The sequence below is a fragment of the Natrix helvetica genome (assembly GCF_964273705.1).
Source record: "Natrix helvetica genome assembly, chromosome: 2".
Classification (NCBI taxonomy): domain Eukaryota; kingdom Metazoa; phylum Chordata; class Lepidosauria; order Squamata; family Natricidae; genus Natrix; species Natrix helvetica.
This window is the reverse complement of record NC_138552.1, coordinates 124,932,043-124,947,384: the sequence shown is the minus strand read 5'-3', so window position 1 is coordinate 124,947,384 and position 15,342 is coordinate 124,932,043. Positions and strand designations below refer to the sequence as shown.

General features: G+C 45.1%; 2 protein-coding genes across 3 annotated transcripts in view; both read left to right on the top strand.

Moving 5' to 3' along the window:
- The window catches only part of LOC309385727 (cytochrome P450 2K1-like), a gene marked incomplete at its 3' end in the record, with an annotated part of 37,006 nt that extends 27,470 nt beyond the window's left edge, over positions 1-9,536 (top strand). Inside the window, exon 3 of the mRNA XM_081940433.1 lies at positions 9,424-9,536. Within this exon, the coding sequence (XP_081796559.1) occupies positions 9,424-9,536 (113 nt within the window). The remainder of the gene's footprint in view (positions 1-9,423) is intronic.
- The window catches only part of LOC309386163 (cytochrome P450 2K1-like), a 93,880-nt gene that overhangs the window by 45,646 nt on the left and 32,892 nt on the right, over positions 1-15,342 (top strand). The window contains exon 1 of one of the 2 annotated variants that reach the window (XM_081941233.1): positions 10,639-11,203. The exons of the other annotated variant lie outside the window; for it this stretch is intronic. Coding sequence (XP_081797359.1) covers positions 11,033-11,203 — 171 coding nt within the window. The 5' untranslated portion in view covers positions 10,639-11,032. Of the gene's footprint in view, positions 1-10,638; positions 11,204-15,342 lie in introns of those variants that run through there. 2 annotated transcript variants of the gene reach the window in all.

The following is a 15,342-nucleotide window of genomic DNA, read 5'->3' as shown; positions in this document are numbered from 1 at the left end:
GCTGGCCGGCCTACGCGAGGCCGGCGCTTCAGCGAGGAAAGGCCCGGACGCCTTTCCTCGGCGAAGCTAGCCGCCCGCCGCCCATGTGGCCTATGTGAGCCCGGCGCTTCAGCGAGGAAAGGCCCTGAGGCCTTTCCTCAACAAAGCTAGCCTCCTGCCGCCCCCCTCGCGCTTAGTTGCTTACCTGAGGGAAGCAGCAAGCTCCTGGAAGGCGAAGAGAAGGGAGTTTTGAAATGGAGGAATCGCTTTTAAACCAATCACCTCCAGCCCACTCACTGATTGGCTGGAGTCCAGCCAATCAGTGAGCAGCAGGCTGGGCTAGCTAGTTTAGTGCGGACGGGCGGGGGAGCCAGCGAGCGAGCTGTGTTGGGACGGCAAGGGCGATCGAGTGACAGGACCGATGTCGGTTCCCAGAAGTTACTTCTGGGTCCGGTTACTTCCGGGTTCAGTCACGAACAGGATCGCGCGATCCGGTGCGAACCGGTAGGAACCCACCACTGCTTGGAGGTCTTTTTTAGTCTGGCATGATCTGTCTTTGACAAATCCATGTTAGCTTTCGGTTATTACTTTGTTGCTTCTAGGTTGCTTGATTATCTTTTTCAGAATCTTCCCTGGTATTGAGGTCAGGCTGATATGTCTGTTGTTTCCTGGATCTATTTTTTTCCCTTTTTTGAAGATGGGAACTACATCAGCTCTTTTCCAGTCCTGTGGCAGTTCTCCAGTGCTCCAGGATCTTTGAAAGATATAGTTCAGTGGTTCTGAGATCTCATCTGCCAGTTCATTCAGAAGTGTAATCCATCTGGCCCTGGTGATTTGAACTCATCTAGGGTAGACAGGTGCTCACTTACCATTTTCTTCCCTATTTTAACCTGTGTTCCTAATCTATTTTTGTGGTACTGTTTTTGATAGGTTGAACTATTTTCCCCCTTTGTTTAAAGATAGATGCAAAAAACGAGTTAAGTAGTCCTGCTTTCTCCATGTTGCTTGTCACCTTCATGTCACTTTCTTCCAGCAATGGAGCAATTGTTTCTTTGACTTTTTTCTTGTTTTTAACATGTTGGAAGAAGCTTTTTTTTTGTTATTTGTTACAAATTACAAGTTTTTGTTCATTGTGAGCCTTAGCTTTCCTCACTTCATCTTTGCAGGCTCGGGCTATTTGCTGATATTCTGCCTTAGTTATGTGCCCCTATTTCCACTTTTTATATTATTTATATTAACCCTGGAAGTCCTACTCAGACAGACCAGACAAGACCAGGAAACAAAAGGCCTAAAAACAAAAAAAGGAACAATATAAAGTAAAGCTTTTGCAGATGACTTAGTATTTATCCTGGATGAACCCCTACAAACAGTACACAAATTAATAAAAAAAAAATAGAAGAGTATGGTGCGATGGCAGCATTTAAAATAAACAAGGAAAAGACCAAGATACTGACAAAGAACCTTACAAATAAACAGAAAATTGAATTGACGGAAAGATGGGCATGCAGATAACTAACAAAGTTAAATATTTGGGAATTTGATTGACAGCAAGATATATATCTATTAAAGAAGACAACTCTACCAAATTAATACAGCATATAAAGATAGATTTGGATAAATGGAAAAAACTTGCAACTGTTGCTAATTGGAAGAATAGCCACTATTAAAATGAATATCTTACCAAAAATTCTATTTCTACTTTAAATAATTCCGATAAAAATAGGAAAACTTTTTTTCAAAGACTTAAACAGATTTATATCAAAATTTATTTGGCAAGGCAAAAAACCAAGAATTAAATAAAAAATGCTACAAGACACTAAAAACAAGGGAGGATTTGGGCTACCAGACTGGGAGCTGTACTATCAGGCTTCAGTGCTTACAAGGTTAAAAGACTGGATATATCTAAAGAATAAAAGGAGATTGATGATAGAAAGACATGACCTACAACTGGGATGGCATGCATTTATATGGTACGAGATAGATAAATAAATAAATGAATGAATGAATGAATGAATAATAAATAAATAAATAAATAAATAAATAAATAAATAAATAAATAAATAAACAAACAAACAAACAAACAAACAAACAAACCACACAGTTACTTTCAAAGACACTATGTTAGAAACACGTTGCTGTCAGTATGGGAGAAAATTAAACAGAGCCATTGTATGAAAATACTGGTCTGGCTCTCCACAATGGAAGCACTAATATATCCTAACGTTCTACATCTGGATAAAATAGTAAGATATAAAGATATATTAAATGAACAGGGGAACCTAAAAACAAAAGAGGAATTAAAGAATCATGGAATTGTTTTGGACTGGTGGCCCTATATGCAAATTCAAATGAGATATAAGAAAGATACAGACTTATATGGATTCTATAGTGAACCACAAGATCTGGATAAGATATTACTAGGGACAGATAAAAAATTGATAAAGAAATTTTATAATTATCTATTGAATTTTAAAATGGAAGAAGAATCTGTAAAGGAAACTATGATAATATGGGCAAAAATTTTGGGATACACTATAGAACTGGATAATTGGCAAAAAGTGCAGGAAAGAAATTACAAATTAACAATGTCAACAGCATACAAAGAAAATCTGTGCAAAGTATTCTATAGATGGCATTTACCACCAGAAATATTGGCAAAAATGTTCCCAAATATGTCACCAGAGTGTTGGAAACAAAAACAGGCACAGGGATCATACTATCATATGTAGTGGACTTGTCCATCGGTGAAAAAAATATTGGTTAAAGATAAAAGGGTGGTTAGAGGAGATGACAACATAACGAATGGACCTAAAGCCAGAATTATTTTTAGTAGGTATACAATAAATACAATAAAGAAATGATATATTTAATGTTACATATAATAACAGCATCTAGAATTACCTATGCACAAAACTGGAAAAACGGAAGTATACCTATGGTAATAAAAAAAAATTAGAATGTGCCGAAATGGACAAGTTAATGATGGAACTGAAAGATAAAGGAGAAACAGAATACCACTCAATATGGGACTTCATGTATAAATGGTTGGATAATAGGTGTAGAGAGTAGAAAACGTAATAATGAAAGAGGATTAACAAAATAGAAATAAATACGTGTGTGTGTGTGTGTGTGTGTGTGTGTGTGTATGAATATACAACCAATTGCTCTAGTGGACTGTAGGCAATTGTAATTCAAAACGCATAGAGCAACAAATGTATAGATTGTAATGGTATAACCATAGGAATAATGGATACTAATATGATGTACAATACTATGTATGTAAAAAAAAAATCAAGTGCGTTTTTCTTAAATGCAATTCCCAGAAAATTTATGATTATATTTGAAAGAAAGAGTACCTGGAAAATACATTGTACCTCGCAGGGAAATGGAAATGCATATATAATAAGTGTCAATGTTCCAAATATCATGCAGAATTAAATCAGAGTCCAAGGCAGAGGTATCCTTAAAGTTCCAATTTAATAAGACAGACATGTTGGCATCATACTGTGGAATCCCAAATCTGAAAAACTTCCTGGGATTCCACCCAGTTGAAAGTTCATGATCTTATCCCCACACCCATAAATCCATCACATGGTCCAATCTTCTTCGGCCATGCTGGCATCTCCACCCAGCTGGTTCCAGTCAAGTGCAGAGGTGCAGAGACAAAAGATGACCTTGGGCTTCTAGAAAAGAATGACAACAACTCATTTCACAATTCTACACCTTTATATTCCCCCCTCCCAATTACTACACTAATGAAACAGCACAGTGAAATAATAGAAAGTGTGGCAGGCCAAAGATCCTAAAAGGAACATAACTACGGGCCTGATACTAGGAGGAGGTGAATTGGTAGATAAAAACAAGTAAAAACACAATGTTTAAAAACCCCTAAGTAAATTGGATGCAATTAAAATATCCCAGATAAAAAACCCGTCAGGAGCGATAAAATTAGATCAGAGTAGAGCTAGGCCAGCAACTTGAAATAGGTGGGTCTTGAGCTTTACACGAAAGGAGCGGAGGTCAGAGGTATTCCTAATATCCGGGGGGAGGTCATTCCACAGGGCTGGGCCCGCCACAGAGAAGGCTCTACTCCTAGGCGCCGCCCCCCGGCACTGCCTGGTGGACCGCACCTGGAGGAGACCCTCTCTGTGCGAGCGGATTGGTCGCAGGGATGTATGGTGCAGAATACGATCCCGCAGGTAACTAGGTCCTGAGCCATGGAGCGCTTTGAAGATCGTTATCAAAACCTTGAAACGCACCCGATAGACCACAGGAAGTCAGTGCAGCTCGCGCAGGAACTGTGTCACATGGGAGTACCTAGTACTCCCCATAATTACCCGCGCGGCTGCGTTCTGGACCAACTGTAGCCTCCGGGTGCATTTCAAGGGAAGCCCCATGTAGAGAGCGTTACAGTAGTCCAAGCGAGACGTCACCAGCGCATGAGTGACTGTGCGTAAGGCGTCCCGGTCCAGTAGGGGGTGCAATTGGCGCACCAGGCGAACCTGGTGGAATGCCCCCCTTGCCACGGCTGTCACATGGTCCTCCATGGACAGCCGGGCATCCAGGAGGATGCCCAAATTGCGCGCCCGCTCCACGGGGGCGAGTTGAATGCCCCCGATGGCCAATGATGGAATTAATTGGCTGAACCGGGGAGCCGGTACCCACAGCCACTCCGTCTTGGAGGGGTTGAGTTTGAGTCGGTTGTCATCCATCCAGACCCGTACGGCTTCCACACACCGGGACATCACTTCAACGGCCTCGTTGTGGTGGTTCGGGGTGGAAAAGTACAGCTGAGTATCATCAGCGTACAGATGGTATCCCACCCCGAAACCACGGATGATCTCACCCAGCGGCTTCATATATGTGTTGAACAGGAGTGGCGAGAGGACCGACCCCTGTGGCACCCCACAAGTAAGGGGGCGTAGGGTCGACCTCTCCTCCCCTGCCAACACATGCTGCGTCCGGCCAGAAAGGTAGGCGCCGAACCACCGCAGAACGGTGCCCCGGACCCCTAACCCCTCCAGCCGGCGCAGCACGATACCATGGTCGATGGTATCAAAAGCCGCCGAGAGGTCTAATAGGACCAGGATAGAGGAGCAACCTCTATCTCTGGCCCTCCAGAGATCATCCACCAACGCGACCAAGGCCGTCTCCGTGCTGTGACCGGGGCGGAAGCCAGACTGGCGCGGGTCTAGATAATCATTTTCCTCCAGATGTCGTGGAAACTGGTAAGCCACCACACTCTCTACAACCTTCGCCAGAAAGGGAAGGTTGGAGACAGGACGATAATTGGCCAGCTCCAAAGGGTCCAGGGAAGGCTTCTTGAGCAAGGGCCTCACCACCGCCTCTTTCAAGGCGGCCGGGAGAGACCCCTCGCCCAACGAAGCGTTCACTAGGCCCAGGAGCCAGTCTCGTGTAACCTCCCAGGATGCCAGTACAAGCCAGGAGGGGCACGGGTCCAATAAACATGTGGTGGGTCGCAGTCGTCCACGCATTCTGTCCAAATCCTCGATGGCAACCAAGTCAAACTCCTCCCAGGTCGAATCCACAAGACTCGCCACGGACGTCTCCGTTGGACCACTGACAGGGACCCAATCCCTCCGGATTTGAGCGATTTTATCCTGCAGATATTTCCCAAATTCCTCTGCTCTGCCCTGTAGAGGGGCCTCCCGCAGCCTCTGAAATAAGAGGGAGCGGGACACCCGAAACAGGGCAGCAGGGCAGTTCTCCGCGGATGCAATGAGAGTGGCGCAGTATTGGCGTTTGGCCATTCTCAATGCCACAAGGTACGTCCTTAAATGGGCTCGTGCCTGTGTTCGATCAAATTCGGAACGGGAGGATCTCCAACGACTCTCTAGGCGTCTCTTGCGGCATTTCATCACCCTTAGCTCCTCGGTAAACCAAGGGGCCAGGGTGGATCGTTGCCGCCGGAGAGGCCGCAAAGGCGCCACCCGGTTCAAGGCCCCGGTAGTCGCATTGTTCCACGCGACCACCAGGTCCTCTACCCGGGGGCGGGTCAGGGTTACAGGTGGTGGCCCAAGCTCCGTCTGGAACCTATCCGGTTCCATCAGGCGCCTGGGGCGGAACCATCTAATGCTTTCCGGTTCTGCCTCCCCGCAGCGGGAGGTAGCACCAGGGAAGTCAAGACGAAGGAGTGAGTGATCTGACCATGACAGGGGAGTGATGGTTAAATCCCCTCCTCCCAGATCACTCAACCACTGGCCAGAGACAAAAACGAGGTCCAGGGTGTGACCTCCCTCGTGTGTCGGGCCCTGAATCAATTGAGTCAGGTCCATGGCTGTCATGGAAGCCATGAACTCCTGAACCCCCTCTGATGCTTCTCCCATCGATGGCAGGTTAAAATCCCCCATAACTAAAAGTTTGGGGGTCTCAACCACCACCGATGCGATCAGCTCGAGGAGTTCAGGCAGGGCCGCTGATGTATAGCGAGGAGCCAGGTATACTATCAGCAGGCCCAACTGTCTCCCAGGGCCCCATTTCACAACAAGGGATTCACATCCGGACGTCTGTGGCACAGTAGACTCCCTCGACTCTAAATCCTCCCGAATAATTGCTGCCACCCCACCGCCTCTTCCCTGGGCCCTAGGCTGGTGAAATGCTCGGTAGCCTGGTGGGTACATTTCCACGAGGGGTACACCTCCCTCGTGGCCCAACCAGGTCTCTGTTATTCCCGCGAGGTCCGGCTCCCCCTCCAAAATTAGGTTGTGAATGAGGGGGGCCTTATTAACAGCGGACCTCGCATTGCATAACAACAGCCTCAGGCCCTGGGTCTGCAGCTCCTGACCACCTAGAACGCGGGGGTTGGTACAAGCAACTGGGTGTAACCAGCACCTACGGTCTCCCAACAGACTGCATGTTCTTCTGTCCTCGCATCTGCCCCTCCCCACGACCGTTGGAATCAAAGAGCCCTGTATAGGAACGGTATCCTCCCCCTCCTCTTCCCTACCACTCCTTCCGCTCGCGACCACACCTAATGACCTGGCTTTGTCATCACTCCTGACCTCCTCCCACCCCCCAACCCCAGAATCCCTACAAATTCTTAAAAAATATTTTACTAAAAAACCCCTTAATTTGTGCTTCCTCCACCTCTCAGGGTTAATAAACCCGTCCTCAAGGTGGGCCCTCGAAAGGGCTGGAGGCCAAACCTGCGAGAAAGGGGATTCCTGCAGCCGCAGTAATTCCGGCTTCGTGTACATAGAAATGGAATCATGGGGTGAAATTGGTTGGTAAAAGGTGCTGGAGAAATAGATATCAAAATCATTGTTTGTCGAGAAAATTTTCCTGACCCAAGATGAAAGGGTGAGTTAATGGGCTAGTCGCCTAACCGGGTTTCACTCAGGAGGGCGAAGTGGTGTAGGAGCTGGCAAAGCAGATGTTAAAAGGTGTTTAAAAGCAGATATTTAAAAAGATGTTTAAAAAGATGTTTAAAAGCAAGCTACAAAGTCAAAGTCAGAGATGCGATAATAGCATCAAGGGTTCAAACCTAGGTTCTAGGTTTGCCATTCAATTGTGTCTGCTCTGCTCTGAAATACTTTAACCGGCTCACCCCTCCTTTAGCTGCTTCGTTCAGATCTTCTCACTTCTTGCTTCTCACACAACGAGGCAGTCCTCCAGGTTTCTGACCAACGCCCCGGCTAGCACACCCACATGCCAACACGCCAGCACGCCAACAAACCAACATGCTTGCCATCTTTCTTGTCATCTTCCTGTCTCTCCAACCTCTCCGCGCTTCTCGCCTCTCGTCTCTCACATTCGTTTCTCTGTTTGGTGCCAGATGATCCGTTCCGCGCTCCACGTCTGACGCTCTCACCAGCCAGACGGGCTCACTCCATGTCTGACGCTCTCACCAGCCAGATGGGAAGCCACAGCCAAACAGACAATTCCACAGCTCTTTCTCCGCTCCATTCTCCGCCCAAGCGCCTGGCAAGAGGTAAACGGCGTTCAGCGTTCAGCGCAATCATGTTTAATCCGTGCTCGGCGTCCTCGGCGTCCTTCGGTGTTTCAGCTTCCCGCTAGCCAGCTGACCACCCCAAACGCCCCAAACACCCTGACCGACCCCCTCCTGGCCAGGGCAGAGTCGGGGGGGTGGTCGTCGACAAAGCACGACCCCTCAGAGTGGCATTAGGGGTCGGCAGCACCTCTCCCAGATGGAAAACCCCTCCGCAATTTTGCGGAGCTCACACGGCAGCCGCCATCTGCCTCGGAAGCTCCTCCTCCTCCTAGGATAGGAGTAGGAGAGAGAAAAGTTGAGGGAAGAAGAGAAGAAAGGAGAAGGAAGAAGAGGGAAGTAGAGAGGGGAAAGGAGAGAATGAAACAGACAAGGGGAGAGGAGTAGGAGGGAGGAAAGGAGAGGGAAGTGGAGAAGAGAAAAAGGGAGAGAAGGAAGAAGAAGGCAGTAGAAAGGGGAGAGATAAATATAAAGAATGTTATGGTACAATTATGAAAATAATGCCTATAACTGACTTACAACATTATGTATTTAAAAGGGATTATAAATGTATGATTAAGAGAATATTGATTATAATCAGGGTGTATAAAACTATGTATACTCAAAAAGGACTAGATATAGTCAGTACACTGCTGCTGCAAAACTGGAAATGTGATGTATTATGAAGAAAAATGTACAATAAAATATTTATTAAAAATAGATATTGATTGAGGTGTTGATGGCTGACTATTAAGTTGTTAGCTATTATTTCCTTGTGTTTACATGTTGCCAAAGGATCTTCTCAGTTTGCTTTACTTGCTGTAATCTCATACCTTGTTTTTCTATATGAGTTAACAGGAAATAAAGAATGCTGAAGAAGAGTTAAGAAATAAATTAAAGGAACAGGGAAGTCATTATCAGGATATGGGGGTGCTTGTGTATGTGTGTGGATGGAGAGAGTGAAAGTCACAACAGTTGAAGGTGCCTCTCCAGGATAGCATTTTAAGGTTTCCTCACAATGTGAAGAATGCACTGGCAAGGCAGCCTACAACTAGAGTGGCCATCTTTTTGGAGATTGATTGGATGATAGGAGGGTCACCAATGTTAAGTGCCTAAGGGGGGAAGAGGGAATTGGCATGAAAATTTCAGTTCTGGGTTTGCTTTACTGCAGTTCAAATGAGTTTTTCCAAGAAGCAATTGGACTTTCTGGTTTTTCTTTCAATTGCTGAGAATCTCCATAGACATTACTGCAGTTCACTTGAACTGTACCTTTGGCAAAAAAAAAAAAAAAAAATAGAGCCAAGGATCATTTTTATTTAGAAATGCAAGCCAAAGTGGGGCTGACAATTCTTTTGTTACATTTTTACTTCTATCCATATGTGTGATGTATCATTGTTTTTCTGTGTGCTGCTCTCTCTGTGGTCATGGGACATTGGGAAATCCTGTGAAATTATTTTAAGGAACCAATAAACACAGGGTTCTATGTTTTCTTCCAGGTCGGAGAGTATGTGCAGGTGAGAATCTTGCCAGAATGGAGCTCTTCCTCTTCTTCACCAGCCTCCTGCAGAAATTTACTTTCCAGCCACAACACACACACACACCCATCTAAAGATGATCTGCACCTGACTGCTGCTGTTGGACTTACCTCCGCTCCCATCCCTTTCAAGACCTGTGCTGGGTTACATTGATCTCATAGGGAAAAAAGTATAAGCAGCTGTTTTTTCCACCCCTGAAATGCATTTATTTTGACAAAAAGGCAAGATTTTAAAAGATAATTCAATATTGTCTATGCTTCATGCATTGTTTAAAACATGAATGGTAATTAATGGTATATAAACTCATGGAATGTTAATTCCAATAGGAAAGTATTGTAGGGAAATCATGAAAAGCAAAGTGCTTTTTCTTTTATTTGGGGCCATTTGTTTCTTTTGCCTTTTATTGTTTTTGTCTCCTTCAGTTTTCTGTTTCTGATTTTAGTACCAGTTCTAAAGTTTAGCACCAACCAAAAATGTCCAGGCATCTTAGTTGATGACTATGGAATCCTTCAGAATTTGGAATCTTTGCTAAGCTTCCATTTTAAAACACACTTCAAACAATTTTGGGATCAGTCACTCTCTCTCAGCCTAACCCAACTCACAGGGTGTTGTTGCAGGGAAAACCAGAGGAGGAAGGAGCACTGGGTATGTTTGTCAGTGTGAGTTGTTTATAGAAATAATAAAGATATAAGATATACAAAAATATAATAAAAATAAATAAAGATGGCATAATGGATATGCAGTACTCTTCATATGTCATTAAATTGAGTCATGTCTAAATACAAGGAGGGAGGGAAGCATAGGTAAGTTTCACCTCCTTTTCAAAATCTGCTTTCCTGCAGTGATTGCTTTCTGTGCATCCAAAACACAACAAGAATGGGACAAAGTTAGTGCATTCATTTCCACTCTACCTCCACATATGAAGAAATTCAAGGATATAATAATGAGAACTCATAGGTATGTTATACATATTGTGGGAATGTGTGGAAATCAATTAAACAAAGAAAGTGAAATGATGTAGCTTTTAATTCACCCATTACTGTTTTGTGAACCACAGCCATTTTCCAAGAGGACTGTTCTGAGGCAGACTTCCCTGAACTTATAAAGCCTCTCTTGTTTTGAGTAGAACTTGCACTGTATCAATCAAAGAGAACAGAATCAAGGACTGAGAACAAGAGGCACTGAACTAAAGAGAGCCCCTCTTATGAAAATATTCAATCTCACAACTATTCCATTCTGCAAAAATGAAAAGTATGTCCTTAATTGCCACTGGACTGACAGACAGATTTATATACATCTAAAAAGCTGAAGTACAAATATGTGAATCTGGTTTGGTACGTTTTTGTAGATTGCACTATTTGTGTAACAGTTGCCAGGAAAAGATCAAATTCCTGTTGGGAAAAAAACAAGGGAAAAGTTCAAAAGTTGTTTATTGAACAGAGTAGTCTAAGGATTCAGTAGAAAGAGTAGCTGGGCTCTGCCTACTGCATTGCTTTCAAATACATGCTGGAATCATTTCTGTTTTCAAAATTCCTTATAATTGTTACTGAAGACTGCTTATTAAAAGGAAATGGATTGGATCGGAGCAATTTTAACTTTATTACTATTTATTTTTGCAATTATGTTCCTTTTGAAAAAGAACAACAACTCCCACAATCTTCCTCCAGGACCCAGGACTATACCTATTTTGGGAAATCTGCATATGATGGATCTGAAGAGGCCTCACAAAACAATGATAGAGGTAAAACCTGATCATTAACAAGTCCTCTTTTTCTGTTATTTGCCAAAACTTATTGGGATGGGACCAAATCCTGGTAACATGGTCGGGTAAATCTCCCTGATGGTGTTTACTGTATGTAAAATGTTCAGAAACTGGAGATCTAGCTGAATACATTTAAATATTTTATGTTCAAACCCCCAGGGACTTGTGGGGAAATGTAAATGCTCTTAAACTGAATGTCTTGATACCAATATGTACTTAGAGGCATTCCTATGTTTGCACTTTAAGCAGAAGTCATTAAATCTATTGCTGCAGTTTAAAATACCACAAACAAAATTTTCTTACAGCTGTTTATAAAGGGAAGAAGGGTAGAATTCCTGATTATCAGCCTTGTTTTTAAGAACATATTTTAAGTTCTGTCCTTAAGGATTTTTTATGATCACTTTCAAAAACCACTAGGGGCACCATTGGAAAGTTTCTATGTGATCTCTTCCACAGCATGTTGGAGGCTCAGCTTCTCTTTTGTGAAATTCTACTCTATGTCCGGCAAATAGCTGAGGAATATAAGTGTATCTCTTTTGCAAGCATCATTACCATGAAGACAGAGGACTCAAATTACACTTGCCATAAATTAGATTACTTGAGGAAAAAGTGAAGCCTCTGGAGGCAAGCCAAGCCACTAAAACTCCAGAGACATTGAGTTTCAGTGGTAAACATAACATAACCCGGGCTCCTTGGTTCACTGAGGAGCTAAGGGTGATGAAGCGCCACAGGAGACGTCTAGAGAGCAGGTGGAGGTCCTCACGCTCCGAATCTGACCGAACACAGGTAAGAGCCTATTTGCGGACTTACCTTGTGGCAATAAGAGCGGCCAAGCGTAGACATTGTGCCGCCCTTATTGCGTCCGCGGATAACCGCCCTGCCGCCCTGTTTCGGGTGACCCGCTCCCTTTTATCGCAGGGGACGCGGGAGACACCCTTACAGGGAAGAGCAGAGGAGTTTGGGGAATATCTTCAGGACAAAATCGATCAGATCCGGAGCGGATGGACCTCCGTCAGTGGACCAGACGAGCCGTCAACAGCGAGTCTTGAGAGACCATTCTGGGAGGAGTTTGACTCTGTTGCCCCCGAGGATTTGGACAGGTTGCGTGGACGGCTGCGACCCACCACATGTTCAATGGACCTGTGCCCCTCCTGGCTGGTACTGGCAGCCTGGGAGGTGACACGAGGCTGGCTTCTGGGCCTGGTGAACGCCTCATTGGGTGAGGGATACTTACCAACTGCCTTGAAAGAGGCGGTGGTGAGACCCTTGCTCAAGAGACCTTCGCTCGACCCAATGGAGCTAGCTAATTACAGTCCAGTCTCCAACCTCCCCTTCTTGGCGAAGGTTGTTGAGAATGTGGTGGCGCAGCAGTTTCCACGACACCTGGACGAATCCGACTATCTAGATCCACGCCAGTCCGGCTTCCGACCCGGGCACAGCACTGAGACAGCCTTGGTCGCGTTGGTTGATGATCTCTGGAGGGCTTCCTCTATCCTGGTCCTATTAGACCTCTCGGCGGCTTTTGATACCATCGACCATGGTATCCTATTGCGCCGGTTGGAGGGGATGGGAGTCGGAGGCACCGTTTTGCGGTGGTTCAGCTCCTACCTCTCCGACCGGAAGCAATGTGTGTTGACAGGGGGGCAGAGGTCGTCCCTGAGGCCACTCACTTGTGGGGTGCCACAGGGGTCGGTCCTCTCGCCTCTCCTGTTCAACGCATATGTGAAGCCGCTGGGTGAGATCATCCGTGGTTTTGGGGTTGAGTACCACCTGTACGCTGATGACACTCAGCTGTACATTTCAACCCCGAACCACCCCAACGAGGCTGTTGAAGTGATGTCCCGGTGTTTGGAAGCCGTCGGGGTCTGGATGGGGGACAACAGACTCAAACTCAACCCCTCCAAGACCGAGTGGCTGTGGGTACCGGCACCTCGGTTCAGCCAGCTGACACCATCGCTGGCCATAGGGGGCAAACAACTGTCCCCTGTGGAGCGGGCGCGCAACTTGGGCGTCCTCCTTGATGCCCGGCTGTCAATGGAGGACCATGTGGCAGCCGTGGCAAGGGGGGCGTTCCACCAGGTTCGCCTGGTGCGCCAATTGCGCCCCCTACTGGACCGGAGTGCCCTGCGCACGGTCACTCATGCACTGGTGACGTCTCGCCTGGACTACTGCAATGCCCTCTACATGGGGCTTCCCTTGGGACGCATCCGGAGACTGCAGCTAGTTCAGAACGCAGCCGCGCGGGTTATCATGGGGAGTACACGTTACTCCCACGTAACACCTCTCCTGCGCGAGCTGCACTGGCTACCTGTGGCCTTTCGGGTGTGTTTCAAGGTATTGATTACCATCTTTAAAGCGCTCCATGGCATAGGACCTAGTTATCTGCAGGATCGCATCCTACCACACATGTCCCTGCGACCTATCCGCTCACACAGGGAGGGGCTCCTCCTGGTGCCGTCCGCTAGGCAATGCCAGCGGGCGACACCTAGGAGTAGGTCCTTCTCTGTGATGGGCCCAACCCTCTGGAATGACCTCCCCCCCGACATTCGAACTACCACCGACCTCCGTTCCTTCCGTCAAAAATTAAAGACTCACCTATTTCAATCAGCTGGCCTGGCACTCTCTTAGTTTTATCTCCCGGGGATTTATTTTAATTGGGTTTGGGTTTTTAATTGGTTATGTTTTTTAGGGCTTTAGAATATATTTATTTCTTGTACAGCCTATCTCCTCCATCCAAATGTATTTAATAGTTTTATGATTGTATTTTTATCTGCATTGACTGTACACCGCCCCGAGTCCCTTTTTGGGAGAGGGGGCGGTCTAGAAATCCAAGAAATAAATAAATAAAAATAAATAACAAACTCCTACTAAATTCAGAAGTCTCTATGTAAACAGAACACAGTAAGGAAGATTAAAAGAAAAGGCAAGAGTCTTTTAGTAGCATGTCACTAACCCCCCTCCCCCAAAGAAATATATAATGCCTTCCCTCTCTGGATCTGAGTAATTGATTTCATATCCTACCCAGAAAGCAAGCATGTAGATACTTGAAGAAAAGACTCTGCCAAATGTACCAATGCCAGGAAGAAAAGTAGGTCAGACTTCCTCAAAGGGGAAAAAAACCACATGTGTTGGTGATCAGAGATTCACTATTTAAAGGAATAGAGTGAACAATTTATAGACTAGTCAACTTCTATGGAATAGAGTAGAGTAGAGAGCATAGCATAGCATAGCATAGCATAGCTTAGCATAGCATAAAGCATAGCATAGCATAGCATAGCATAGCATAGAATGCAATACTTTATTTGGAGAAATGCAGTCAGACACACAAGGAATTTGCAGTGCAGAAGCTCTCAATGTACACGTAAAGCAACAGAGTAATAATTATAATGGTACCAATAAGTGGGGGCAGTAGGGAAGATGGGAATGATAATAATAATGCTGCACGGGTAAATATACTTAGACATAAAACAATACTGAGAGGATTAGGTGTTCAGCAGTGTCATAGCCCGAGGAAAAAAACTGCCCCTGTGTCTAGTTGTTTTGCCATGCACTACTCTATAATGATTTCCTGAGGGGAGGAGTTGAAATAATTTATGTCCAGGATGTGAGGGGTCTGTAGATACGTTCTTCTTCTGATCTCTGCAACATACAGATCTTCTATGGAAGTAAGGCTGGTTGCAACTGTTTTTTTTCTGCAGTTCTAACTATCCATTGGACACTATACTTTCCCTGTTTAATTGCTATACCAAACCAGACAGTTATCAAAGTACAGATGACAGACTCAGTAATTCCTCTGTAGAACTGTATCAAGAGCTCTTGGTCTGAACTTTCTAAGTTGACACAGGAAGAACATTCTTTGTTATGCCTTTTTTAATGATGGTTCTGATATTAAGTGTCTATTTCAAATCTTGGGAGATTATAGAATCCAAAACCTATTGCTGATACTGTGCTGTCAAATATACGTAGTAAGAGGTGGTAGAGTAGGAGGGCTCTCCCTAAAATTCACTCTCATCTCCACAATTTAAAGCATGTTCAGCTCCATATTGTTCCAGTGGTACTAATTGTTCAACCTCCCGTCTATATGTAGACTCATCACCACCTCAAATAAGATTAATGAC